General features: G+C 33.7%; 1 protein-coding gene across 11 annotated transcripts in view; it reads right to left on the bottom strand.

Annotated features, from left to right (window-relative positions):
- Nucleotides 1–549: 549 nt before the first annotated feature.
- Arhgap21 (Rho GTPase activating protein 21) overlaps nt 550–26,991 on the bottom strand; it is a 137,140-nt gene continuing 110,698 nt past the window's right edge. For 6 of the 11 annotated variants that reach the window (XM_078023303.1, XM_078023304.1, XM_078023305.1 and 3 more), the window contains 17 exons: nt 21,251–21,409; nt 21,041–21,143; nt 18,437–18,473; nt 16,154–16,279; nt 14,911–15,195; nt 13,599–13,663; nt 13,384–13,523; nt 12,700–12,842; nt 11,761–11,916; nt 11,587–11,665; nt 11,005–11,078; nt 10,838–10,927; nt 7,783–7,908; nt 7,570–7,611; nt 7,156–7,261; nt 5,244–5,275; nt 550–3,022 (listed from right to left, as the gene is read on the bottom strand). In XM_078023303.1, the coding sequence (XP_077879429.1) occupies nt 1,331–3,022; nt 5,244–5,275; nt 7,156–7,261; nt 7,570–7,611; nt 7,783–7,908; nt 10,838–10,927; nt 11,005–11,078; nt 11,587–11,665; nt 11,761–11,916; nt 12,700–12,842; nt 13,384–13,523; nt 13,599–13,663; nt 14,911–15,195; nt 16,154–16,279; nt 18,437–18,473; nt 21,041–21,143; nt 21,251–21,409 (3,455 nt within the window). In that variant the 3' untranslated portion in view covers nt 550–1,330. Of the gene's footprint in view, nt 3,023–5,243; nt 5,276–6,154; nt 6,179–7,155; nt 7,262–7,569; nt 7,612–7,782; nt 7,909–10,837; nt 10,928–11,004; nt 11,079–11,586; nt 11,666–11,760; nt 11,917–12,699; nt 12,843–13,383; nt 13,524–13,598; nt 13,664–14,910; nt 15,196–16,153; nt 16,280–18,436; nt 18,474–21,040; nt 21,144–21,250; nt 21,410–26,991 lie in introns of all 11 variants that reach the window. The other 5 variants (XM_078023307.1, XM_078023311.1, XM_078023302.1 and 2 more) reach the window with 2 other exon arrangements.

The raw sequence follows: 26,991 nt of genomic DNA, 5'->3' as shown, positions 1-26,991 counted from the left end.
TAGATGTGGATACATTAACTGTGATTCATGATAGAGAATTTCAGAATCTTTTTAGAATAGGATTGTTGGGTCCCAGAGAGTTGAGACTCTGAATTCTATGAGTTTTGAGGTGCTTCTCAGCCTTAACATTCTGAGATTTTCTGTGATCATTATTTCTATGAATAGCTCTAATCTGTTTTGCAACTAGTGTGTGGCAAACACTATATTTGGAATGGTGTTCCATTTAAATCTAATAAGTCCCCTTAAATGGAGTAGGAATATTGTCACTGTTTATGAGAGAACAAAAGCAGTGAGATGTAAATTAGACAAACTGTTTAAGAAGAATTGAGTCAAATAACTCCAGAACTCATGTTCTTTTCAAAGTTCTTTAAGAAAAGTTAAATATGTATATGGAAGTGAGGTTAAGCTAATTTAAGTATTTATAAGGGATCTCTGCCAGCCACAGCAATATAGAGATGGAATGTATAAATGTAGTAGATAATTTTTTTAAAAAATTAGGGCTAATGAGTTATATAAATGGTAACATTTAAAAACAGAAACCATGCAAAGTTCACCAAAACAATTTTTATTTCCAGTGTTTAATTGGGTATGCACACAGGCATGACACAGGTTTGGATCATTAGGTCCTCATGCAGAATTATATTCTTCTCAATAAAGAAGCCAGTTCCATCCAGGATCCACTATCTACACACCTATGTTACAACATTTATATCAAATCTGGTATCTGAAGAAAAGATACACATATAATATGTTCATTTAAGTTACGTATTTTACAGAAAGATTAAAAATTCAAGTCACACAAAACTCAAAAACTGTATTAAAAGTTTGAATATAAAACTCAGATCCACCTGGAATGACTAAAGAATGGAAGTTCTGTATCCACCTGTGTTAAAACTGGTAAATGTAATGAAATTTATTACCAATAAAATGCATTCATTTATTTAATGTAAGTTATCTAATTTTAACAATATGGCACCCTAAAAATCAAATGGATTTTATGATGAGGCACTTTTGTTAGTGATGAAACCAAAAGAACAAATTTGCTGCATACTAATGTCAGCAATTTTCTCAGTAATTCGGGGTATATACTATGTAGTGAGTTGCAACAAATACCTTGCTCATTTGTATACAACTATCCAATATATTTTTAAATATATATGTGTTCTTCTGGCTGTAGTAATGCACTGTAAAGTTATTTCACAGTGCAAAATGATGAAACCAGCCCAAATGAAGGCTGCATAATAACAATTCTGGTACAAGAAAATATTTACAGAGTTACTGAAATGTGTAACAGTAGCTTTTTATTTGCTAGAGTGGACATACCCCCAGTTTAAAGACAGGGATGAAACTGTGCTTTACTCCCTGGGGTTTCAGACAGTTTATGAGGATGGGCATTAGTTGCAGAACTAGCATTTTGGCTCATGTTCTGGAAGTTTTCTCCATTTATTTGGTCAGGTAACTGTGGTGGTATGGAAAGATGGGGTCTAGTTGTTGAAGCCAAAGTACTGGAAGAACTGCCAGTGTCAGATTGCAAAGACCAAGTTGTCTCGGTCCTGGGTGTTTCTGATGTGCCAGGGTTCTCCAGCTGGGGGTCTCCGGTTTCTCCTCTGCTAAGGTCAGATGTGCTCGTACGTAAACGCTCCCTGGCAAGCCAGTCTGAGATTGAGAGGTCCTGGGCTGAGCATTTTGGTTTTAATCGATTCACAGCTGAAAGTTCAGATTCTCTCTCCCCACTCTGCTCATGTGCTTTCCAGAAATTCAAAACGCTGATTTCAATAGCATCTCTGTGTCCTCCTAGTGTGTGTCTGCGCTTGATGTTTTTCCTTTTAGCAGTTTCGGCATTTGTTTTTTGATTCCCTACTCCAAACATATCATCTGCAGGTGCTCTGGGTCTCAGCTTTAGTCGATCTGCTATTTTCGTTTTCCAAGTGGGTTCTGGCTTTTCTGATTCACTTCTGGTTGGTGTTAGTAGACTCCCAGTTGATTTTCCTTTTTTCATGACATCAAACACTTTGGTTATTGAAGGTGTTTCTTTCTCGCTCTTGGTATCTCCCAGACTTCCACTGTCTGACTTGAATCTTGCAGACTTTTTTCTGGATAGTGTATCACATTCAATAAGTTTATGTGAACTAAAGAGTTGTCTCCGGCTATCTAAACTTGGTGTTAAACTTCCCTCAGTACAACTTACTTCACTTCCTTCTGAGTTTCTACGGCTTGTCTTAGTAACTTCTTGCAGTTTTCCTCGGAAAACCCTCTCGGAAGTCAAAGCTGTGGGGAAGACAGGAAACTCACTCTCACTGTCTGTCTCCACGGGCCGCCCCTCACTTATCAGTTCGCTTCTCTCATCATCAGCCTCATCTCCCTTGCTTTCTGCCACAGACTGCACTTCAGGGCTCAGTCGACTGGAGTCGAGGCTAGTCAAGTACATAGTTGATGATGTAGTGGAATAATCTGAGGTGATGGTGCCAACATTGGCCAAAAACTCACAATGTTTAGGTTCTGGACTAGTGGATTTCTTGGTAGAAAACCTTGCCAGAGAAGCCTGGGAAGATGTGCTAAGCAAAGTGCCAGAGTCAGACCCTGTCTCTTCAAAATGGGAGGACTTTTGTGTGAGAAGTGACTTAGAGCTCTCTTTCAGGATAGTAAAACGACTGCTAAGAGTTGGCGATCTGTTATGTTTGGAACTGTGTGGTGGAGAGGGTTCTTCAGATGGTGTGCTCCCTTTTCGTAGAGATGTCTTCTCATCTTTTGTTGTGCTGTCTGTCTTAGAACTATTTTCTTTGGCAATGATGAGCCTTTGTTTTCTGCTTAATGTCTCACTTTCCTTTTTTGACTCTTCTTTAATGTCATTGTGACACTGCTCCACATTTTCCTTCTTAAAAAATACATTGTCCAATTCGTCTTCTGAGCTACTAGGTTGTGCTTTTTCTTTTGGCTTTTTCCTCTTGCGACTAGCGGCTGCAAAGATGGAGGACACAAGCAGTTCTCTGCTATACTGATCCTTTCCAGATCCCCAAGAACCCTGGGAAGCAAGCAGAGAAATAAGATTGTGAACAAAAGAACCATGCTGGTTGTAATTTGTTTTTTATACCCCCTTTTAAACTTATGCCAAAGACAAATTTTTATTAACCACCAATCCCATCTCTTGCCTGGTTGTATTTATTTGCCAAGTCATAACTCAAATACATCTGTCTTTCAGGGAACACTTTTGTGTTGAGAGGCAAATAGCTCTCCTGATTCTTAATTTTCCTGTACCTGACTTTCCCTGCTTCTTTCACCTGGAACATAGGTTTAATAATTAAATAATGTTCTAATAAAATTGATATAATATACTGAAATAGGCCATTAACATTTTATGGTGAATTCAATTTTCTAACTACAGAATACATATGACAGATACTTGACAGTATCATATAAGCAAACTAGATTTCCATTGGTTCAGCTAGATTGAATCTTGAGGTATTTGCTTTAGTAGACCAGGTTAGAAATGCCTTCATTTATCTAATGGTAACAACACAATTGGAAAATCTCAAATAACATAAGGTCAAAGGATCTTTGATATTTATCATGGAATCATTTAAATGTACCATTATTGGTAAAGTCCTCTTTTATGTATAATAGGTCCTTTCTACAACTATTTAATTTGTTTATAATGTCTGTATGCTAAGGGAATGGCTGGGGACAAGGGTCAATAAATTCTTGTTTTAGCACACAACAAGATAGGGAGGCAGGAAGTATGCTGAGTAATGGATCAGAAATTATATTTCTCTTTCAATAAAAATTTTAGACAAGTGAAACTGAGAAAATTATGTCTTTTAAAAAGGCTTCTACATTAAAAAGGATCAAATCACAGATTAATAGGATTTTGTTTTCATGTTATAAAGGATTTCCTAAATATCCATTACATTCTAAATGGTTACTCACATTTTCTCACACTCTGATGAAGACCAGAGGGGATAATGGTTGTGATTGGGCTCTGAATTGGGCTCTGAAGTTCCATTATCTAGCTTGTTGTATAGGACACTGGACAAGGGACTAGACTTCCTTTTTTAACAATTGAGAAAGTGGTAGAAGTAGTTACAGCATTTGGACACCCACTACATTGAGGGTATGGTAGACCACCACTTAGATGAAGAAACATGTTAAAGGTAGAGATTTCAAAAAAATCCTTTCTTCTGGCAAAAACTTTTGGAAACTGTCATGTCCCTTTAGACTTTTATTAATCTAGAACAATGAAATATAAGGAATAAAACTTGACTGCATCTAGATAGGGAAATGGAAGAAAATTCTTTGTGTAGAAAATGTACATTAGATAATAATGTATTCTAATGTTGGTATCCTGAGTGTAATTATAGTGTCATTATATAGAAGAATGTCCTTGTACAAGCAAGTCTCAAATGACTCTGGGAAAAAAGTGTGTTTATGTTTATTTTACCTAAATTAATCAAGAGATTAATTTAGGTAAAAGGGTTGGGTGTTATTCTAACTTCTCTGTATGTTTCAGGTTTTTAAAAATAAACACTAGGAGCACAAAGATGGTGAAAGTCCTAAGTGATACTGGTGATAAAAACAGACTTCTGTTAGAATTATAATTTAATCATACAATTCTAGTTTGCTATTGTCTCACCAGTCTACACAGTGATTCAAAAAACATTTATTTTTAGTTGCACACAATACCTTTATTCCATTTGTTTATTTTTACGTGGTGCTGAGGATTGAACCCAACCAAGGCCTCACACGTGCTAGGAGAGCACCTTACCATGGAGGCCACCACCCCAAAACACTTTGTAAAAATGCTATCTAAGAATTTCCTATAAACTGCTCAAAAAAAAAATATTGTAATCTGGTGTTACTATCAATAGAATAAAAATTATGTAAAAATACTAACAATAAAGCCAAATTGGCAAGAATATATGCATTTTCTATAACAATGTATAGTAATAACAGAAGTTCATAATGCTAATAAAGTTATTTACAGATAAAATGATATCATGTTAGCACAGAAGCAGCAGGACTGGTAATTGTTGACGATGGATAAGGAGTACCTCATTCCATTCTCTCCAATTCTGTATGTGTTGGAATAACTCTGGAAAGTTTTCTAACTCACAACTCGGTACTACTTTAAGACTAATTTTTCTATTTATTGGAATTTGTTGTTCTGGCTCATAACATCAGCCAGAAAGCAATCCCCTCCTCCACCCCCCAAATATTTCTAAACTATATAAAACAAAAAGATAATTCACCTTAGATTTTGTTGAGTCACTAGTGGCTGAATCTGAGAAGTTAAATAAAACATGGTCAGTATTAGCCAATCTTTCCTGCTTTCAACAAACAATGCAAAACTTATGGAAAAGACAGGCACAGAACAAATGTGAAAGCAAAACTCAAAACAACAGAACACAGTGGATAGTCAGAGCTCACAAAGATGCAAGCTGCACCACAGAAAGCCACCGCCATGAAAGGATGCTGTGAATTGTAGGCAGAACCAGCTCAATGATAGGAATGGCAAAGGAGCCCTGTACTAAACAAAAACAGAAACACTAATGTTTATTTTCTAAATATTAAATCTAGCAATAAAGAAGCTTGAAGACCTTTTAAGAATTATATCATGTACCACATCCTGTATCTGAAACTGATACACAATGTAGAACTTTTAAGATTGTTGGCTATCCTAGCTACAAATTGAAACACTCATATTGGTGTATTTGTTTATTTTTGTCAGACTTAAATATTATAAGCATATACTGTATGCATACAGATACAAAAAGAGGCATTAGGATAATCCTGCTACCAGGTCACTTTGGTTTTTATTAGATAATGTTGATTTTTGTGCTTCAGACCCCAGTTTCATGTCAGGGATCTTTTTGACTAGTTTGGTTAAATTGCTACCAGTTTTATAATTATCTATTAACAGACGCTATTATGGAAATGGAAAAATGGAGACCATAATTTTACTGTCTGGCAAAAACTCAGATTATACAATTATAAAGAGGGTAGAACAGGGCTAGCACTATTTAGAATAATACAAATTTTGAAATTTTATCTTTCAACTTCTGGGAAATTGTTTTTCAAAATTAATGAGCTGAGCCCCATGCCACACCCCTTTTAACACATGGCTAAATGCTTTATGACTTTAAGAACTGGTAGACCATACCATGCTATTTCTCCTCAGGGTCTGCTTCAGAAATAACAAGAAACAGCAAAAAACTTTTAAGAAAGTAGTATTGATCTGTTTACAATATTCTTAAGAGAAACTTTACACCACAGATCAACTGTGTTTGCATTTACAAGAATCGGGGGTTTCTGCAGACAAGGCAGCTACAGTGTGGACAACAATCCTCCTTCTTTCTACAGTTCCAGCTGTCCATCAGGGACATCACAGAATCCACTAGTGACATTACCGTGTGATAGACTCCTCCCACTTCGCCTGTTCAACATCAGTATAGATTTGCCTGTGTCAGTAAGTGCTGAAAAAACCCTTTAGGACTAAAACAAGAACTAGAGACAAAGGGAGAACATTGTGTGAAACAACATGCTAGATTAGTGCAACAGTCTGGCAGGAGAAACTTTTCATCAAAAGAGCCTATAAAAACTAATACTTAACCAAGCATTAGGGTGGCAATAGAAAACAGAAGAAAATAAAGGTCAAAGAGATTGACTTTTACTGTGATATCTATAGTGACAGATAATACACTGTATTTGAGAATGGTGTCCATTAGCAGTTTGACACATGTAACTTGCTGCTCTTAAACAGAACTTCTAGGTCAGGAATAAGAACTACATATACAGTCTAGATCATACTTTCTGCCATCACAGCAACCACATATTCAGTAGCATATATCTGTTTTACCTTGTGATGACTATTACATGGAAACTGTGAATTAAAAAAAAAAGAACAAAACAGTGGTTTGCATGCTCATTTCCCTCATATTTCCATTCTGACAAACATTACAACTCCATGCATTGTCAATGGCATTATAGGCACTGGAAGATAATTAAGATCAATCAGAAAAGGAAGATTATTTATTAGTAGAAAGGAAAAAAAAGAAAAAGAATAAAATCATAGTGAATTGTTACTCATGACTGATTTGTTCTTTCATGTTACAAGAATGTAGCTTTTAACCTAGAGCAAAATACTGCCCAGGCAAGAGTTACCTGATACATCTCCAGGGGAGACTCCTGTCCTTCCAATGTTGGTGAGTAAATGATCTATGTTTGGCACTGGCTGGGAGTCTACTGTGTTTTCCTCCTGCACTGAGGTCTATGGTTAACAAACAAAGATCTCTTCATCATCTCTTCAAAGATATTTTAAAATTCAAACAACATTTTAGTAAAAGATACATTACTGAATGGAGTGCTTGTGCTTAACATTTTTATATTGGTTATACATCATTAACTGCAAAAAAAGCTTTATATTTATATGATCAGAGACTAAGGAGCTAGAGACCTGCTTCCAGGATGCAAAGCGGGCAATAGCATACAAAGCGGGAGGTTGATATTGTTGTAGCATCAGGATCTTGAGTCCCAAATGAAAATAACTGAGTGCAAATGCTGCTGCACAATACTTACAAGAGGCTCTTCAGCACCCTCTTCCGTGAAAAACCAGTCATGCTAAAATTTAAAATAAAAAAGGTGAAAAGAAAAATTAAATAACCCCCTAAATATACTTTATATCTTGAAGGATAGTTTTTTTAGACAAAAAAAAAAAAGACCAAATTCTATCCTACCAAGTATCAGCTGCTCATGAAAATGAATGGTCTCAGAGATGAAGAGCGAACTTACATGCTGGATGAGTGTCTCTACAATCTTATACTGGTCGGGCATGTGTGTGACCATGTGGGTCATGTTGTCTTCTGATGTTCGCACTAGAGTTGGACCAAAAACAATTGCTAGGTTTCTTGGTTCCATCTGAAAGAATAAATGATGGTGGAAAATTTAAAAAAATTGAGAGAATTTTTTAATATTTATTTTTCAGTTTTCAGCGGACACAACATCTTTATTTTTATTTTATGTGGTGCTGAGTATCGAACCCAGCACCCCGCGCGAGCCACATCCCCTGCCCCCCCAAAATTTTAATATAAGAATTCCCTTTGTAGGTCTGGCATTTTAGATCTAAAAAGTTATTTCTGACAGAGGAAAAAAATACAAAGCAATTTTTTAACCCTTTGTAGTCCTATCACAATTTAGGACATTGCCTGACACTGCTGTTATCTTCTGGATCTGCAAGCATAGGGGTTGATACTGCTCATTTCATAATTCAACCTTATTATAATTGAGCGCTACTTCCATATCATGCACGGCCACTGAACTGACCTGAACATATACATTATTCTCTATCTTAAACTGAAATCACTCTGAAGAAAGGGAGTGATAGTGGTATTCCTAGCTTCTGGTGTTCTCTTATTTTCTTCTCAGTCTTGTAGGTTTCTGGAGAACTTTAAGGGAGTAATGCCACAAAATGAGAAAAATCATCATTTTGCTAACACTGTAATGATTATCACTGAGGAAAAGGATGAATAATTATGTCACCAAATACAATGTGTGAATTTTGTCTAGATATTTAAACAAATAAGAGACATTTTAAAAGTGAGTCAAACAGAACATGAATATTAATATTCTAGTAAATTTAGTTGTTTAATAATGTGGTGGTGTTAAAAGGGGGAGAAAAACCTGTTTAAAACAAAATATTATTTTTCACTGTATACCGTGTATATACATCACCTGCTCAAAAAGATGATATGCAGCTGAAAAAGAGTAATGTTTCTTTTTCATGCTGGATAAATATAACATGAATAACCTTCTTTAAAATAGTGACAACTGGCTGGGTGCGATGGTGCATGCCGGTAAGGCCAGCAGCTAGGGAGGCTGAGGCTGGAGGATCACGAGTTCAAAGCCAGCCTCCACAAAAGTGAGGTGCTAAGCAACTCAGTGAGACCCTGTCTCTAAATAAAATGCAAAATAGGGATAGGAATGTGGCTTGGTGGGTGAGTGCCTCTGAGTTCAATCATCAGCACCCCACTCCCCCAAAATAGTGACAACTGGTATTTGTAGATATTTTGCTTTTAAGAGTACTCTTCAACCTTAGAAAAGAAAAGGGAAGATAAGATCTCCTATGTTCTTGAATAGGCAGAATTAATACTGTCAAAATGGTCATACTACCAAGATTTAATGCGATTCCTATTAAGGTTCTGATGATGTTCTTTATAGAAACAGAAAAAGCCGTCATGAAATTCATTTGGAAAAAGGGGAGGCCCAGAATAACCAAACCAATCCTCAAGGGAAAAAGTGAAGAGGAGGCATCCCTATACCTGACCTTAAATTATACTACAGAGCTACAGTAACAAAACTGGCATAGTATTAGCACAAAAACAGACACAAAGACCCATGGTATAGAATAGAAGATTCAGAGACAAACCCATATAAATAGTTATCTCATATGGACAAAGACACCATAAACATACATTGGAGAAAAGACAGCCTCTTCAAAAAATGGTGCTGGAGAAACTGGAAATACATATGTAGCAGAATGAAATTGAACCCCTGTCTCTCACCCTGCACAACACTCAAGTCAAAGTGGATAAGGAAAGTATGCATTAGACCATAGATCCTGTGCTTACAAGAAGAAAAAGTAGGCCCAAATTCCATCATGTTGGCTTAGGAATGGAATTCCTCAACAAGAGCACAAGATATAACATCAAAAATCAATAAATGGGATGATATCAAACTACAAAGCTGCTTCACAGCAAAGGAAACAAGACCATGAAGAGAGAGCCTACAGAATGGGAGAAAATCTTTGCCACCTGTACCTCAGAGCATTAATCTGCAGAATATAGAAAAAACTCAAAAAACTTAACAAAAAAAGCAAATAACCCAATCAATAAAAGGGCAAAGGAACTAAACAGGCACTTCACAGAAGAAATACAAAAGGTCAAATATATGAAAAAAATGCTCAACATCTCTAGTAATTAGAGAAATGCAAACTAAAAACTACATTGAGATTCCATCTCACTCTAGTCAGAATGGCAATTTATCAAGAATACAATTATAACATTAAGTGTTGGCAAGAATGTGGGGGAAAAGGTACGCTCATACATTGATGGTGGGACTGCAAATTGATGCAACCATATGGAAAGCAGTATGAAGATTCCTCAGAAAAGCTGGAATGGAACCACTGTTTGACTCCTCCGTATATAAGGACTTTAAATCGGCATACTATAGTGACACAACCACAGCAATGTTTATAGCAGCTTAATTCACAGTAGCTAAGCTATGGAAACAACCTAGGTGCCCATCAACAGACAAATGGATAAAGAAAATGTGCTGCATACTACACAATGGAATACTACTTAGCCATAAAGAAAAAATGAAATTATGGCATTTGCCAGTAATTGGATGGAATTAGAGACTATCATGCTAAGTGAAATAAACCAATCCTAAAGAACCAAAGGCTGAATATTCTCTCTGATATACGGATGCCAACACACAATGAGGAGGTAAGTGGGGAGGGGAATATAAAAGAGAGTAGAATAAACTTGACATAATTTTCCTTTGTTCAGATATAAATACACAACCAGGGTAACTCCACATTATGTACAACCACAGAACAAGAAGTTATACTCCATCTATCTATAATATATCAAAGTACATTATACTGTCACATATAAATAAAAAGAACAAATAAAAAATTAAGGAGTGCTCTTCAGCCAGTTTGATGTATTTTTGGAGTTTTTTTGTTGAATTCTAAACCTATTTTTGACAATTGGGCATGAAGCAATGAAGGATATCTTTTAAACTAAAGCCACTAAAATTATATTTCTTAAACATGCACTTCACATACCTTATTTTTTTCCGAATTTTCTGCTACTGTCTTCAGATGAGCCGAAAGAAACTTAAGGGTTTCATAATGATGTTCAGGCAAATCGTGGATCTAAAACATATTATTTTATGATGGATTCAAATGTTGAATTTTAGTTGTGCCTCCCAAACTAAAAAAATAATACCTACTAGTCTTTTCAATGTTTTCAGCCGATCTAGAGGATCTTCTTTACGATTGGCTTCAATAAAATCAGCATATTTATCTGACAACAATAAAAATAATAAAATAATTTATCTTTAGGTAACCCTGTAAAGGTTTAAACACAATGAAAAGTAGAAGATTCCCAAATAACTTGGCCTTCGAAATGTAAATGTCTACAAATTACATTTTAGATAAAGTTTGAAGTTTAAAAACCATATAATAAGTAGAAGAAGATTCAGTGAAATTTTCTGTTCACACAGCCTGTCCAGTTTTCCCCCCAACAACTACAGTGGCCCATGTAGCATTCAAATTTCTGTAAAAGTTTTCCTATTAATGGTATCTTATTATGTGTGAGAACTTTTGACTAAAACAATAATGAACAGGAAAATATATTTTTTCCCTGAATGGAAATATTTTTAGAAATTCTGTTTTTCACTGTATAACTAAACAAAACCTTCTGTTTCCTTCAACAAAATATATATATATTTTTTTGGTTCCATCAGTCTATGGTTTTCTAACAGTTGTAATGTGGACTGTTTCTCTGACAGCTTTCATGGGAGTTAACTTACCATTTGTGAAGAGAGGTTCGGGGAGTTTTCTGAAGAAGGATTTTAGTAAACTGCTTATCACATTCAAATCTCGCCATTTCTAGGTAAGCAAAACAGAAATACAGTATTTTTTGGCCAATAGTAGCAAAAGGAGGAAAACAGATCAGCTATTCAAATAGAAATAAACAAACTTACATCATCTTGTATATCAATATCAGCCATTCCCTTGTTGAGTTCTTCTTGCATACTTGAAATGGCTGCATTATTTCCAGGAACTCTGTAAATACCTGTATATTCGAGACCTCTTTCTTCAACTAATTTGCAACATATATCAACTATTAATGGAATATACTGCAAAACAAGAAATAAACATTTTTATTTAACACAAAAATTTATGTTCAGATAGTAGTTCTATATCACAGCTACAGGTACCCTTTCATCCAAAAGGAGATATGTAAATTGCCATTATGAAAAACTAAAATAGAAAATATAGACATTCAGAAATTGGGAATAAATGGAACCAACAAGACATTTTTGAGAGAGTGGAAAGAGAATGAACAGGCCAACACAGAACATAAAAGGCCCTCAGGGAGATGATCTAGAAAGGAAAGGAATAATTAAGAAGGATGTGGAAACAGTTTAGGAGAATAAATAGGAATAAGGTCAAGAGAAGACATGGGATACAGTAGCAATCAACTCACAATATGCATCTTAGCATGGAGTTGTAAACCAATATACGTGTACTTAATAAGGTTGTTATACTTGTAAGATGCAAAAGACAGAAAATAAATTCATATTGACACTTTTTTTGGGGGGGAGGTGCAGTATGCTGGGGATTGAACACGAGGCCTTGAGCTTGCAAGGCTACCAACTGGGCTATACTCCCAGCCCTCAGACACATTCTTATTGACTAAATAATTCTTTTTTAGAGTTAATACATTGGAAAAAAGTATTATATATAAAATTACTTGACATATACAGGTCAGAGTAACTCGAGGAAACTAAGATCTGGATGAAGAGGAAAATGCTCAACAGAGGAAGCAGTCCCTATTATCTGAAAGGCTGTACACTCAGATCCTATAATTACAAATGAATGAATGAATTCAGGAAACCCAGCTGGTTGGCGTCTCCTACCCGATTAGTATGAGCTGGCGGACAATCATCCAGTCGGACGCCAAATGTTCCTGTAGCAGTAGGCTTTTTCTCAAATGTCTTTCTCATAATGCTTGGAATGCCTTTTCTCCATGTGCCTTTGTCTTTTGGGGGACTGGTATCATCTTTTGATTGTTATTGAAAATGAAAACGGAAATAAGAGTATTTAAATCATGACTAACAATCCTTTATATTAATTGGAATCCTCTTATGTAAAACACCCTACATTTATCTAAAATATTTAAATCTCTTCCTAAATGGCCACTCCCTTTAACCTTCCATATAATGTAACAGATAACAATACTTCTTCACCCTTTTACAGTCCATATCATGATTTTCTTTAAAACAGCAAGGAAGTACAATCAACAAAACTACTGGTTCCATTTCACAATGGTAGCATCTGCATTCGGAGTCACTCAAATCTGCCATGTCTCTTTTGTGTTACATTCTCCTTTACCTTGTTTTGATTACAGAATCTGGTGTCTTGGGCCTCACTTTAAAGGAAAAGGTCCCATTAGCCTACACTAGGTCTCTAGTGACCTTTAAGATAGCTGACCCTGGGTCTGAGTCAGTAGAAATGGTACAGAAAAACATGAAAATACCTTTAAGATCCCAATTTTAAACACTTTATTTGTTAAATTTACCCAAGAAGGCTAACATCAGTACCTTTGCTAAGAAGTTTCCTTTCAGATTCTTCCTTTGGAGAATGTGGGCTTTGAGTCTTTGGCTCTGATTTAGCACCAAGTAAAGTTTGCCTGATGCTGAGACTCTGGCGAGGTGTTTTTGGCAACTGTTCTGCTTTGCTGCTAAAAGAAATAAACATTTCTTAATGGTTTCCTATTTCACACCCAAATTAACTATAAGCACGAAGGGATTCTCACCTCATCAGATTGTTATATTCTTTTATTCTCCGACTAATTAAATCCCTGTTAGTAACTCCAGTGTCCTACAGAATAAACAGAAGGTAATATTAAAAAGTCAATTCCAAACATAAATAGGAGATCCTTATGAGTGGGGCCATTTTAAAGCCTCTATTCAACATCACTATGTGAAAAATGTTCCAATTACCTCCTGACATTGCCAAAGTTTTATTTTCTGTATTCACGCAATAATTAGAATATTTCCAGCAAGTAAGAAGTTGTTCAATACTTACTGATCTGTTATTCTAAATAAATGACAGGGCAGCAGAGTTTAATACTTAAAGGATCAGCACTTAATACTCTTGGATAAAAGATGGAAAAATACTGCCAGAATTTACTAATTAATAATTTGTAGTAACAGTGAGATTGAGGGTCAGTTAGTATCAGAAGGGGCAGATTATCAAGAACTTGTTTTTTTAACCTCAGTGGGTTAGTGTTTATAAAATGATAAATCCAAAGCTGAACATAATTTTTTCCTAGTGATTCCAATTATACATTGATGTGTGTCCTCAATTTTTTTAGTTTATTTTGCTCATACTGAAAGACAATTTACAAAAAATTTTGTTTTATTCCAAAGTTTTCAATGGACTTTTCCAATGAATCAGATGAGTAAGATCTAGAATAAGATTGCCTTAATTTAAATCCTAACTCTTACATTAAATTTGTAATCCTGGGGAAATTATTTAATCTCTGTTTGACACAGTTTTCTTATTTATAAAATTATTATGATATTAATAGGACACATTTTATATGATTGCTAAGATTAATTCACATAAAATGTTTATAAAGGTTCAATTGACCCTCTCTATTCACAAGTCCTAGACTTTTTTTCTTATTATTTCCTTAATGATACAGTGTAACAATGATTTGCTTAGCATTCACATGGTATTAGGTATTATAGGTACAGATTTAAAGTACACAGGAGCATGTTTGTAGGACATATGCAAATACTATACTATTTTATATAATAGACTTGAGCATCTGCAGATTATGGTAGCCAGGAAGGGTCCTAGAACCAATCCTCCACATTTAGCAAGGGATGACTAGAATGATCAGGACTAAGAACATGGGTCTCCTACCTGTGTTTTATTGCTTCTGAGAAGGTCTGCAAAATATGAATAGTCTATGTTTCTAGTTCAGGAATGGTAATTTTTTCAATAAGTGAAAATAATCTAATAAGTACACTTGAGTTTTCATTTTGATTGTCCATTTTTTAAGTAAAAATTGCACATTATAATGTTTTGTAAAAATGTATCAGATTCTTAACACCTACCTCTTCATTTAGGTTGCTACTTTCCTGGATAGTCTTGATCCATGCTAACATATCATCTCTGTCTTCTGCCTGAAATAGACATTCACAATCGGATGTGGTAAGTCGAAACACATTTTTCCTCTTGGTCTCACTGTAAGAGATGTCTATCAGGCAAGCATTAACACTGATGGGTTGCTCTTCCTCAGAAGGAGGCATCTGCTCTCTCTTATCTTTGTACAAGTACAGAGAATGGCCCCGAAGTACAACATACATCTGTTTCCAAGGACGAATACTTCCACCAACACGCTGGAAAACACAAATCATTCCATGAATATATATCATAAGGCTAAATCTTTGTGACAGGATAAGCATATTAAACAACATCTTTAACGTGTGCATATAGACACACCTAGTATAGAAGGTGTCTAATTTACCTTAATATATATTTTGTATATATAACCAAATTAGGCAATGTATTCATATCAAAATTGAGAATAGTGAAATGCTAACTTTAGTTGGAAAGATAAAATTAAAAAAGAAATTAAAGTTTTGCAAAATATATTTAAAATGCCAAGGAAATGGAAAATTTAAAAAAAATCAATCAGAAAAATCTCTAGATAAAAATGGTCTGAAGTCTTAGCTTGAAAATGATAAACACTGCAGAAGAAATTTCCAAAACGACATGTACAAATGATGAATTAAGTTACCAAAGCTGATCAACTTTATATGTATGGTAAAGCAAAAATATCCATATCCAAAGTAAGTCCTCCAAAAAATTTTAAATTCTTACAATATTAAAATGTTCTCATAAACAAGCTGACCAAATATTATAGGAAATTCTTTATTATATTTGGAGTCTACCTGATGAAGCATATATTGGTATTCATTTATATAATCTAATTTTTGTAAAATAAAATAAGAAAATTATAAAGGCAACTTAAAACAACAACAAAAATTATGAATAGGAGAAATGCCACTTCATAAAGGCCTACTCTGTCATTATCTATGGATAGTAAACTAATAAGACAGTTCTTTCTTATTTTTACCTTAGCAGAATATAAGAGAATATATTCTACCTATTGTGAATACAAAGACTAAAATATAAAAAAAATCAAGATTAGAATCTTCTTAAATAATCTTTCCTTTATGCAGAAGGAGATATTTTCCCCTTTAATCTGGACATCTTTTCATTTTACACATAATGCAGTGTGTTGTGTTGGGGCCTGCATTTCTGACATTTACAGGAGTTGAGTGAACACACTACCTTGCCCTTATCGGTGACAAGTGGTCGGAAATGGAGCCACCCTTCTTTTGCAGCATCACTGAAAACCTCTGAAGAAGAATCTTTTCTGGATCCAGAGTCTTCTGATGACTTTTGACTATCTGTGATCTACAGAAAAGGCCAAGAAAACATAGTCAAATGTCAGTTTTTTCCTTTATAAATATTTATATGTTTGAAGTTGCTTTGCCAAAAGTCTTATGTTCCAAGTGAAGAGCTATTTTTGGAAGATCCTAACTTCCTAATTGCATAAGAAATATTTCTAGTCTTATTTAAAAAAATATTATTAAAGTCATCTGAAGGAATTTAAAAATATAAACTGATTTTTCCTGCTTTCATGAATCCATATTTTAGCAGAAAAAAATTATCAGTTTGAGATTTTGCCAACTGAAAAATGAAAATAGCAAGATGCAATAATCAAGGACTGAGTAGAAACTATAAGTTGGTGGTGCTGAGGCAAGGCCTCTCTGAAGAAGTAACATTTAGTTGACATCTGGAGGAAAAAAGGGCTTGCCATAAAAGGCAAGAGGGATAAAAATTTCAGGGAAAATGTATGTTCATCATTATTATTTTAAATATCCACTGTTCAATGTGAGTTACTAGATGTTTTGGTTTAGGGTCCTTAGGCTATGGTAGGATAAGTAAAGGGAAGCTGTTAAAAAGTGATGAAGCAGGAAGTAACATTATGTGTTCACATTTAGTTAAATTCAAAGATTTAACTGAATGCTACACAAGGATAGATTCTAAAAGGGCAAGATGAAAAGATGAATTACGTGAGTTATTGAAGGAATCCAAGAGACAGATGAGTGGCTTAGATAAGTGAAAAGAGGGAGGTATGCAAAGATTGAGGGTATGTTTTAGAGAATAAATAGGATTGATGTGGGGGGGGGAGTGAACTAAAAGAAACAAGACTAATTCCTAGAATGTGGCTTGAGCAACGATGAACAGTAGTGAATTTATTAAGACAGGGAAAACTAAGTCTGAGGTAATCAAGATATATTGCTCATGTAAAGCTGAACTGTTCATTAAAAATCTCAATGAAAATGTCATATAGGCAGTAGCTTACATGAGCTGCAGTTTAGGGAGAAGATCAAAGCAACACAAATACTGGGATACCTCTGTGTAAGATCATCAAAAAAATCAGGGTAGATAAAGAATGGGTAAGAACAAGCTCGAAGCATTTCAACATTGTACATGCTAGGCATAAACAGAACCTGCCAGTGAAGTAGAGTTAGAGATAAAAGAAAAGCAGAAACAATGCTAAGATGGTATCCAGCACACGGAAGTATTTCAAGAAGGGAATGGAAAATTGTGTTGAATAATATTGAAAGGTCAAGTAAATTAAAAACCAAGTAATCAGGGGCTAGGGTTTTAGCTCAGTGGTAGAGCACTTGCGTAGCCTGGGTGAGGCACTGGGTTCAATCTTTAGCACATTAAAATAAATAAAGGATTATGTCCATCTACAACTTAAAAAAAAATTGAGAAAAAAAAGGTAATCATTAATTTTGAACTTGAATTGTCTCTGGTGACCTCGGCATGAACAGTGCACTGAAAAGTAGAGAACAGACAATCTTTTCAAGGAGATTAATATAAAAAGTAGAGGTGAAAGGAAGAGTGCTATGTAGAGTAGAGAGTGGTTTCCAGGAAGGTTTCCGTTTAATGTAGGAAATAGTACAACATAACTATTATACAATGGTGAATGAGCCACTGGAAAGTGATTCTGCAGAGGAAAAGGAGGCATGAGTGAGTGACCGACCCAATCCAAAGGCCGTGGGTACTGGTTTTCCACAGGATAATGTGTCAAGTAAAAAGACGTTTGAGATAAGGAAGGCACAAAGTGTGGGCATAAATGCAGGTCACAGATACTTTTGGAGATGGTAAGAAAGGAAATTCCTGTCTCATCATTTCTATTTTTCTTAAGGAAGCATGAGCGAAGGTTAGAGAACAACATACAGAGGTGGGCTGAAAGAAAAGGGTGGAGGGAAGTCACGAAATAATTCTAAGGAGAGAAAAATAAACACACAACAAAATACAGAAGGATTGCTGAGAAGTTAGATTTGGGCCATAAATTGAAAAAATCAGCAGTGTGTGAATGTGTGTAGAAATTAGAAACATTAATATTTTCCAAAATGTAGTCAACAGTTACAGTATAAAAGTTATATGATATTTAAATATTAAATATCCAGTGGATAAAATATTTCTTTATGAAAAGTAAACTACTAAGGTAATATTTATTTGCTTGATATTTTAAAAATACTGAATACTAACCTTGATGCCCTTCAGGCTAGATACATGCTTAAAGGATCTGTTGGAAAAGAAGTGTATTTGCAATTAGTACAAAAACACCTTAATGTAAGAATTTGAAGACTACAAATAATCTTTTAATTAAGGAGCTGATATTTTATCATTATCATGTTAAATGTTCACTATTCAATGTAAATGAAAAAAAACATAATTTTATAAATACTTAAATTTTCAATGATAGAAACTTTCTTAGTTTATTTGGCAAATCAAAACTGTTTCTATGTAAAGTGTGGGATTTTCTCATCTAAGATCAAAGGAAAAAACCACTCAGGATAAACACTTGTCTTTCTGTTATTAGTTAATCGTGGCTATGAAACTAGGGTAAGGATTTCCACATTACTAATTATGCTCTGTAAGTAGCTGATGTCAGCAGTCATCTAGAGAGCGTGGTGGGTATCCTGACCTGTAAATGCAGCACCCAGAGCACTGCCAGGTGGTTCCAGCCCAGCACTACCCTCCAGCCACAATGTGAGTGCTTTCAAGAAGGTGAATGACAAATATTGTCTCCAGAAAGGCTTAAGTCAACATTAAAGTATTCAAAATAACTTTTCAAAATTCATTTGCAGAACTCAGAATTTTAAGATATTACTAAAAATGTCACTATCCTCTCCTCATAGAAACCATAACAATCAACAAGGTAATTAGAAACAGATATACAATCTTGAATAGTGTGGGGGGATACTACCTCTAAATTGAAGTGTACAAAGAAGGGTGGCTAAATGCAGTGAAGTACAAAATGGACACAGAGAGGATACCATTTGTTATATATCTCAAAACTGCAGTTTATTGTTTGAGAAATCAAAACCAACCTCCCCTTGTTTGGAACAAGGGCTAGAGTCAGTGACAGAAACGTCAAGATATGAGAAAAGAACGAGGAAACAAAATCCTGTCATCTCTGTAGGAAGCAGTGAACAGCTAGTGTAGGACAAAGGAGACTGAAATGTGGCAGTTACTGACATCTTTCAGTGAGGGGAAACTAAAGGCTAAAATAGCTCCCAAATCCAACCTGGGATCATTAGAAAAACTCCTGCTGGGCTAGAACACTGTGTTCTGGCCATACCTCACCACAGTGGCTGGCCCAACATTATAATGAAATAAAAATCTAATGAATACTTCAGAGTATGTTATACAAAGATAATTAAAAAAAAAAAGACAGAAGATCCTATATTACAAAAGAGGTCAATATTAAATATCATGTTAATAAAATATCTAAGAACTAGAAAGGCTGATTTATAGCCAGCAGAATTTTAAAAAAGCACAAATAATGGGTAACACTTCTACCAAATAAGAGAAACATAAAACTACTGTAATTAATCGAATCTGGTATATATGACCAGATGGATAAATTAATTGAACAGAGCCCCAAAATAAAATACAAATAATTTAGTGTGTAATAAAGATGGTGTATCAGTGGGAAAAGGATGAGTCACAATAGATGCTTTGGGGACAACTGGAAAATCAAAGTTGTAAATATACAAAAAAGAAAAACATAAGTAAACATTGCAAAATTTCATAATTCTGGAGTTAGGATGGATATCTTCCATATGATTCAAAACTCCCAAACCATAAACATATTCCCTAAATTTAACAACAGTAAACATTTTACATGTTTTTCATGGTTTAAAAATAAAAGCCAAATAAAAATTCTGAATTGGGAACAGACTTGTAATGCTTATTACTGGAAAAGTGATAGTTTTGTTTATATTAAAGGTTATGCAGAAATCAATAAGAAAAACAAGCAGAAAATGGGCAAATGATATGAAAAAGCAGTTCATAAAAAATGTTAAATACATGAAATGATATTCAATTGATGGTTCAAATTAAAATATAATACCATAAGATTTATTTTTAAAATAAAAAATAATACACTGCATTGGTGAATAATGGAGACTTCTGTACATAGTTGGTGGGAATGTAACTTGATATAATCTTTATGAACAGCAACTGACAATAGATATTAAAATAAAAATATACACATATCCCTTAATGTATAATCCTAGTAAGACTTATTACTCAAACATGCTAAATTGACTTTATGTAATATAGTCAATGAAGTATTGTTGAAGCATAAGATTTGAGCAATCTAAATTTCTGCTAATAAGATCTAGATTATGGATTAAATATTTTCAGTGGAAATATAAGCAATTATGAAAAAGAAAGTGGCAAGAATACTGAACTACAGGATCTCTTGATCCATATGCACACCAACCCTCATTTATTTATCAAAATAATTAGAACACAAACACATGTAAGTGTATATAAGTGATTTTATACATGGAATAGCTCTAGAATTATACAAGAAAATACTATCAGTTATGCCTGAGTGGTATTGAGAGGTTGCAGGTATGTGTATATATACATACCATGTTTGTGTATTACTGACTTAAAAATTATATTTAAAAATCCAATTGGATATATTACCAAGTAACAACTTGGATTTCATTTTTTGCCTTTCTAATGACAAGAAATTAGAAAAATCTAAGGCCTTAAATTCCATATCTATATGCCAAACTTATATTGAACACCCATCCATATACAAATATTTAAAATAGTACACCCAAGACTTACAATTTTGCATCTTCTCTATAATCATCCAGACCCTCATCATATGATTTTGATCTTTCTGTTTTTGAGTTGGGCTGGGCATCCAGGCTAGGTGGTCCAACAGATTCTGTAATTAGAACCCAATATTCATACATTTACAAGTGTTTCCAGATTCTTTTAATGGTGAAAAGATCTGTTTGTCATATGATTTGTATAACCACTCTTTAAATGTACCTTGGTCATGGGACAGCTGACGTCGAATTAAAGGAGCAGAAGTTGTGAGACTGGGAGGAACAGTTGCTATTGAGGGGACTTGACAGGTAGAGGCAGAGATAACAGCAGAAGCAGGGATATGGGCAATATCATGATCAATGCTAGGGCTAGTTGGTTCATCTATAAGAAACGGGAAGATAAACATTAGAATATTAAAAACTCAAATGTATTAATAATATAATAGCCAATAATCATTACTACAAAATAAAGATTTCTTTTTAATACTTTTTTTAGTTGCTGATGGACCTTATTTTATTCATTTATTTATATGCAGAACTGAGAATGAAACCCAGAGCCCCACACATGTTGGGCAAGTGCTCTACCACTTAGTCACAACCCCAGGCCCCAGATAAAGATTTTAATACTTAACCAACAAACCACACACAAATTAAATATCTGATCTGCTAAAAATATTTACACAGCTTTTACTCTAGTAATTTCAAGTAATTCTCAGAAAACAGCATAACAAATATTTTAAATGAGTTGCTTTATCTACCAACCGATAACCAAGGTACCAAAATTTATAGATATTCAGAATTTAAACTTACCAAAGTAGAGTAATAATCATACAGTACCCTAAAAAAACTACTTTTCAAATTTTAAATGCATTACAATTATTAATTCAGAAAGCTAAGAAGGGTAATTTGGATAATATTTACCTTTCAGTGTTCAATTCCTTACTTCTTCCCTCCCTACCACACAAATGCATCTTCAATTTTTGTTGAAAGACAATAAAGCTCAGTTTGTAGCTGTGGCTATTTTAATTGGTACCTTTGTATAAATCACAAAAGGCACCCTCTTTCTCAGGTAGATGTTAGTTTTGGTCTTCCCCATTTGCCTTCTTGAGCAGATACCGTTGAACCCTTGTAGAAAAATGAGTATTTTCTAGGTACTATGAATTTTAAGTTTCCCAAAACCTGTCTCTATCATATACAAATTCACATGCATGTATAACAGCCATCATATAGCCAACTTACTATCAGCACCATTACAAATACCTTGTATTATTCCTTCCTGTAATACTTGTGAAATCATAAGAAGTACTATTTCTCAAAGACCAAGACAGATTAAATAACTTGCATAAAGTTTCAAAGCTTTAGGATCGAATTTGAACCCAGTTAGATACCTGAGGTCCTGCTCTGTTTGTCTTTCCTTTGGTAAACTTTTCAAAAGCTTAATCAAAATTTATAAAAACACTAGAAGTATAAATTCTAATATTCGAGGCCAAGAGAATGTAATTTAATAGAATAATGGAACTATAATCTCTAAAATGTCTTATGATACCCTTTATATTACAATGATAAAATGGTTTTGATTTTTAATTTTTTAAATTCTAATTTGTTATATATGACAGCAGAATGCTTTAAATTCATATTACACATATAGAGCACAATTTTTCATATCTGGTTGTACACAAAGTAGTCACACTATTTAGATCTTCATACATGTACTTAGGGTAATGATGTCCATCTCATTTCCACCATCTTTCCTACCCCCATGCCCCTTCCCTCATACTCCCTCCCCTTTATTCTACCTAGAGTTCCTCTAATCCTCCCATGCTTCCCCCCCAACCCCATTATGAATCAGAGAAAACATTCGGCATTTGTTTTGGGGGGGATTGGCTAACTTCAATTAGCATTATATTCTCCAACTCCATCCATTTACCTGCAAATGTCATGACTTTTATTCTCTCTTAATGCTGAATAGTATTCCATTGTGTGTATATATATCACATTTTTATTATCCATTCATCTACTCAAGGGCTTTGGTTCCACAGTTTAGCTATTGGGAATTGTACTGCTATAAAGATTGATGTGGCTGTGTCTCTGTAGATTTTTTTATTTAAAAGATCAAGCTATTGTAATTCTGACCAAATTCTAAGACTCCTGTATCATCCTAATGATTAGCAGTATTCCAACAAGGAGAGCTCATGCCTATAAAAGTATAACATTTAAATTTTATGCTAAATCAATAAATTCTGAACATCTTAAACTTGTTTTCTGGTTTTACAATTTTTATCAAAAGCACCTTTACATTTTAGAAAAGAAAACATTATTAAAATCTTCAGGTCACTTTTACTAAGTATATGACAGGTTATCCAATAATTCTGTCTCTAAAAATAAAGAGAGAAGTTTTTAAACTAATTTAGTGAAGATAAAAATTTATTACTAAAAATTATAGTATTTAAAACTATCATTAGGATTTAAATTATCAAAAATTTAAAAGTTTCTTCATATGATAGAGATACAGTAAGTGGGTTTTATAAAGATTCATAAATACTGCAATGAATGGGAAAATACCATATTGTGTAGAAACTATCTGGCTTATGCAGTATAACTGTATAACAATTAAAAGAGATTTTCGTATCAAAAACATTCAACTTACAAAATAGTTCACATGAGAGCAACAGAAAAAAAAATTGATAAGAAGAGAAAGATATAAAATCCTATTTTTAGAGGCTAGGATTGTGGCTCAATGCCTCGCACGTGTGAGACACTTGAGTTCAATCCTCAGCACCACATAAAATAAACAAAGGTACTGTGTCCATTTACAACTAAAAAAAATTTTTAAGCCTATTTTTTTAAAAATTGACAAGATATTTCTGTAAGATAACATTTTTCAAAGCCAAGAAACTATCTCTGGGCATATGTGGTCATCATATCTATTAAAGGGTACCTATGAGATGCTGTGAAATAAATCTTTTAAGAGAATAATGACATGCCTTGTGAAGTAATTTTTAAAAATGTGTATTATTTAAAATAAAACAGGGAATGAAATTACATTGTACATGAATTAAATAAAATTTCAAAGGCAAGCTTTTTTAAAAAAATGAGTCTGGATTTGCTGGTGGTATTCAAACTCTTTTTTTACTATGTTTTGGAGGCTATTGTTTAAAACTGACAAATGGTTGTACACATTTATAAAGTATAACTGATGTTTTAATACACATATACATTGTGTAATGATCAAATTGGGGTGGTTATCCATCATATGTATTTATCATTTGTGGTAAGTACATTCAAAATCATCTCTTCTAGCTATTTTGAAACATTATAGTCACTCTACTGTGCAACAGAACATCAGAAGTTATTCTCTTTGAAACTGATCACATTATGTGATGTGTTAGGTATGTCACAACAAATTCCACTACTATGTGTAGCTGTTATATACAAATAAAATTTCATTTTTTAAAAAAGTGATTCCTTCTACTTAAAAAGAACTCTGTATCCACTGAAAAGAATTTCCCCCTTCCTTCTCCCCTGCCCTCATCACTCTCTGGTCTCTGGTAACCATTATTTACTCTCCATTTCTATAAGGTCAACTTTTTCATATTTTACATGTGATAAGATCCTGTGGTATTTATCTTTCTGCATTCAATGTATTTTTCACCCCAGTATAGGATGGCTATTATCAAAAAGGCTATCAAGGCTGTGGAGAAAGGGGAACTCTTGACAGGAATGTAAATTTAGTATAACCATTACAGAACAGTATGAAGTTCCTCAAAGATTTCCCAAGGTAGAAAAACAGATAGTTGTTCAAATGAAAAACAAGACCACTGGGTTGTCATGTTTTCAATTTCTAGATTTTTAAATAATCAAACTTATAGTTCACAAATATGTGTTTTACATGTTTTAATTTAAATGTCTTAATATAGTAAATGACAAGACTAGAACAAAGATGACTGATTATTTTCAGAATATTTGTATTGACAGAATATTTTAGGGCTATAAGCTTGCTATTATCAATCTTTCCCATTAAATTGAATTATATAATCAAAGAACTGGGGTTAAAAAATGAAGAATTATTTCACTTTTTTCACTAAAAAACCCATAGCTCTTCATAACAAACAGAAGATTGAGGACATTGATGCTATTATATATATATATTTTTTAATTCAGTATCATTGTTTCTTAACCTGTAAAATGTATAAAACAATGTTCAAAAATTTTCTTTTGAAAAAGTGTTTTTCACAAATAACATGTATCACATAAATCAATTTGGATCTTTTTCCAAATGGAGACGTAAATTTATTATTTTGCATTTATTATTTATGTGTGACTAAGAAATATTTATTATGGCTTGTTACCAATTAAATGTTCTAGAAGGATAGCTAAGATTTCACAAATGAAGTAAAAAACAGAAACATACAAAAATTAAGCAAACATTGTGAAATTTTATGTATGACTGTTAAGAGTTATCAAACACCAAATATAATACAAAAATTAATTCAAAATGGATTAAAGACTTAAATGTAAGACATGAGACTATTAGAAGAAAGAAGAAAATCCTCCAATGACATTAATTTGGGCAAGAAGTTTTTGGACAAAGAGCCTAAAAGCAGAGACAACTAAAGCAAAAATAGACAAAAAAAATTATAACAAGCTTAAAAGTTTCTGCATAGCAAAGGAAACAAAGTAAAAAAAGGCAATCTACAGAATGAAAGAAAATGCTTGCAAACTACACATCTGACATGGTGTTAATACCCATAATATACATGGAATGAAATAGCAGAAAACAAATAACCTGTTTGAAAAATGGGCTTGCATAGACATATTTCTTAAAAGAAGACATACAAATTGCCAGGAGATTTTATGAAGAAGTAACACCAATCATCAGGGAAATGCAAATCAAAATCACAATGAAATACCACCTTACTCCAATTAGAACAGCTATTATCAACAAGAAAATAGCACAAGTCCTGGTGAGGATAGAAGAAAGGTACCTTTTCACACTGTGTTGGGAATGTAATTAGTATAGCTGTTATGTAAAACAGTATGGAGACTCAAAATATTTTTTTAAAAAAGTAGAACTACCATATGATCCTGCTTTCCCACTACTACATATATACCAAAGGTAAGGAAATCAGTATGTCAAACAGACATCTGCACTCCTGTGTTTACTGTAGCACTATTCACAGTAGCCAAAATATGGAATCAATCTAAGTGTCCATCATTGAACAAATAAATTTAAAAATGTGGTATATGCACACAACAGAATACTATTTCCCCCTTAAAAAAAAAAAAAATGAAATTCTGTAACGTGTAACAACAAAGCTTCGGAGGACATTGTGTTAAAACAATCCAGGAATCTAAACAAATACCAAACCCAAATCCAGGAACCCAAAGACAAATACCAGCTGAACTCGCTCACAGGTGAAATCTAAAAAAGTTGATCTCATAGAAGTAGACAGTAGAAGAATGGTTACCAGAAGCAAGAGAAAGTAGAGGGTACAGGAGGATAAGGATAGGATGATCAATAGGTACAAAGTTATAGTTAAATAAGAGAAATAAGGGCAACTATGCTTAATAATAAAAAATTATATATTTCAAAATATCTAGCTGTTTTTGAATGCATTTATCACAAAATATGATAAATGCTTGAGATGGAAATGCTTATTTGACCATCACACAATGTATACATGTATCAAAACATTATACTGTATCCTCAAATAAGTGTAATTAGAGTCAATTAGAAACGAAAGCAACAAACAAAAAGCATGGAATGTAGTTTGTTTCTAGCTCCCTTTGACAAATATGCATATATCCTCCTAACACCCAATGTCTAGTGCTGCAGGTTGGAACACAAGGGAAACAAAATCCTTCTAACATGAGCTGAGGTAGGAGGCTTGTTTCTCACAGATAAAAAAATCACTCTAGAAAGAAGTACATAATCAATGTAGTTTAAATTTTATAATTATAGTT

This window comes from Ictidomys tridecemlineatus, chromosome 10 (assembly GCF_052094955.1).
Source record: "Ictidomys tridecemlineatus isolate mIctTri1 chromosome 10, mIctTri1.hap1, whole genome shotgun sequence".
Classification (NCBI taxonomy): domain Eukaryota; kingdom Metazoa; phylum Chordata; class Mammalia; order Rodentia; family Sciuridae; genus Ictidomys; species Ictidomys tridecemlineatus.
Note: the sequence above shows the minus strand (reverse complement) of the source record. Positions and strands in the feature narration are given on the sequence as shown.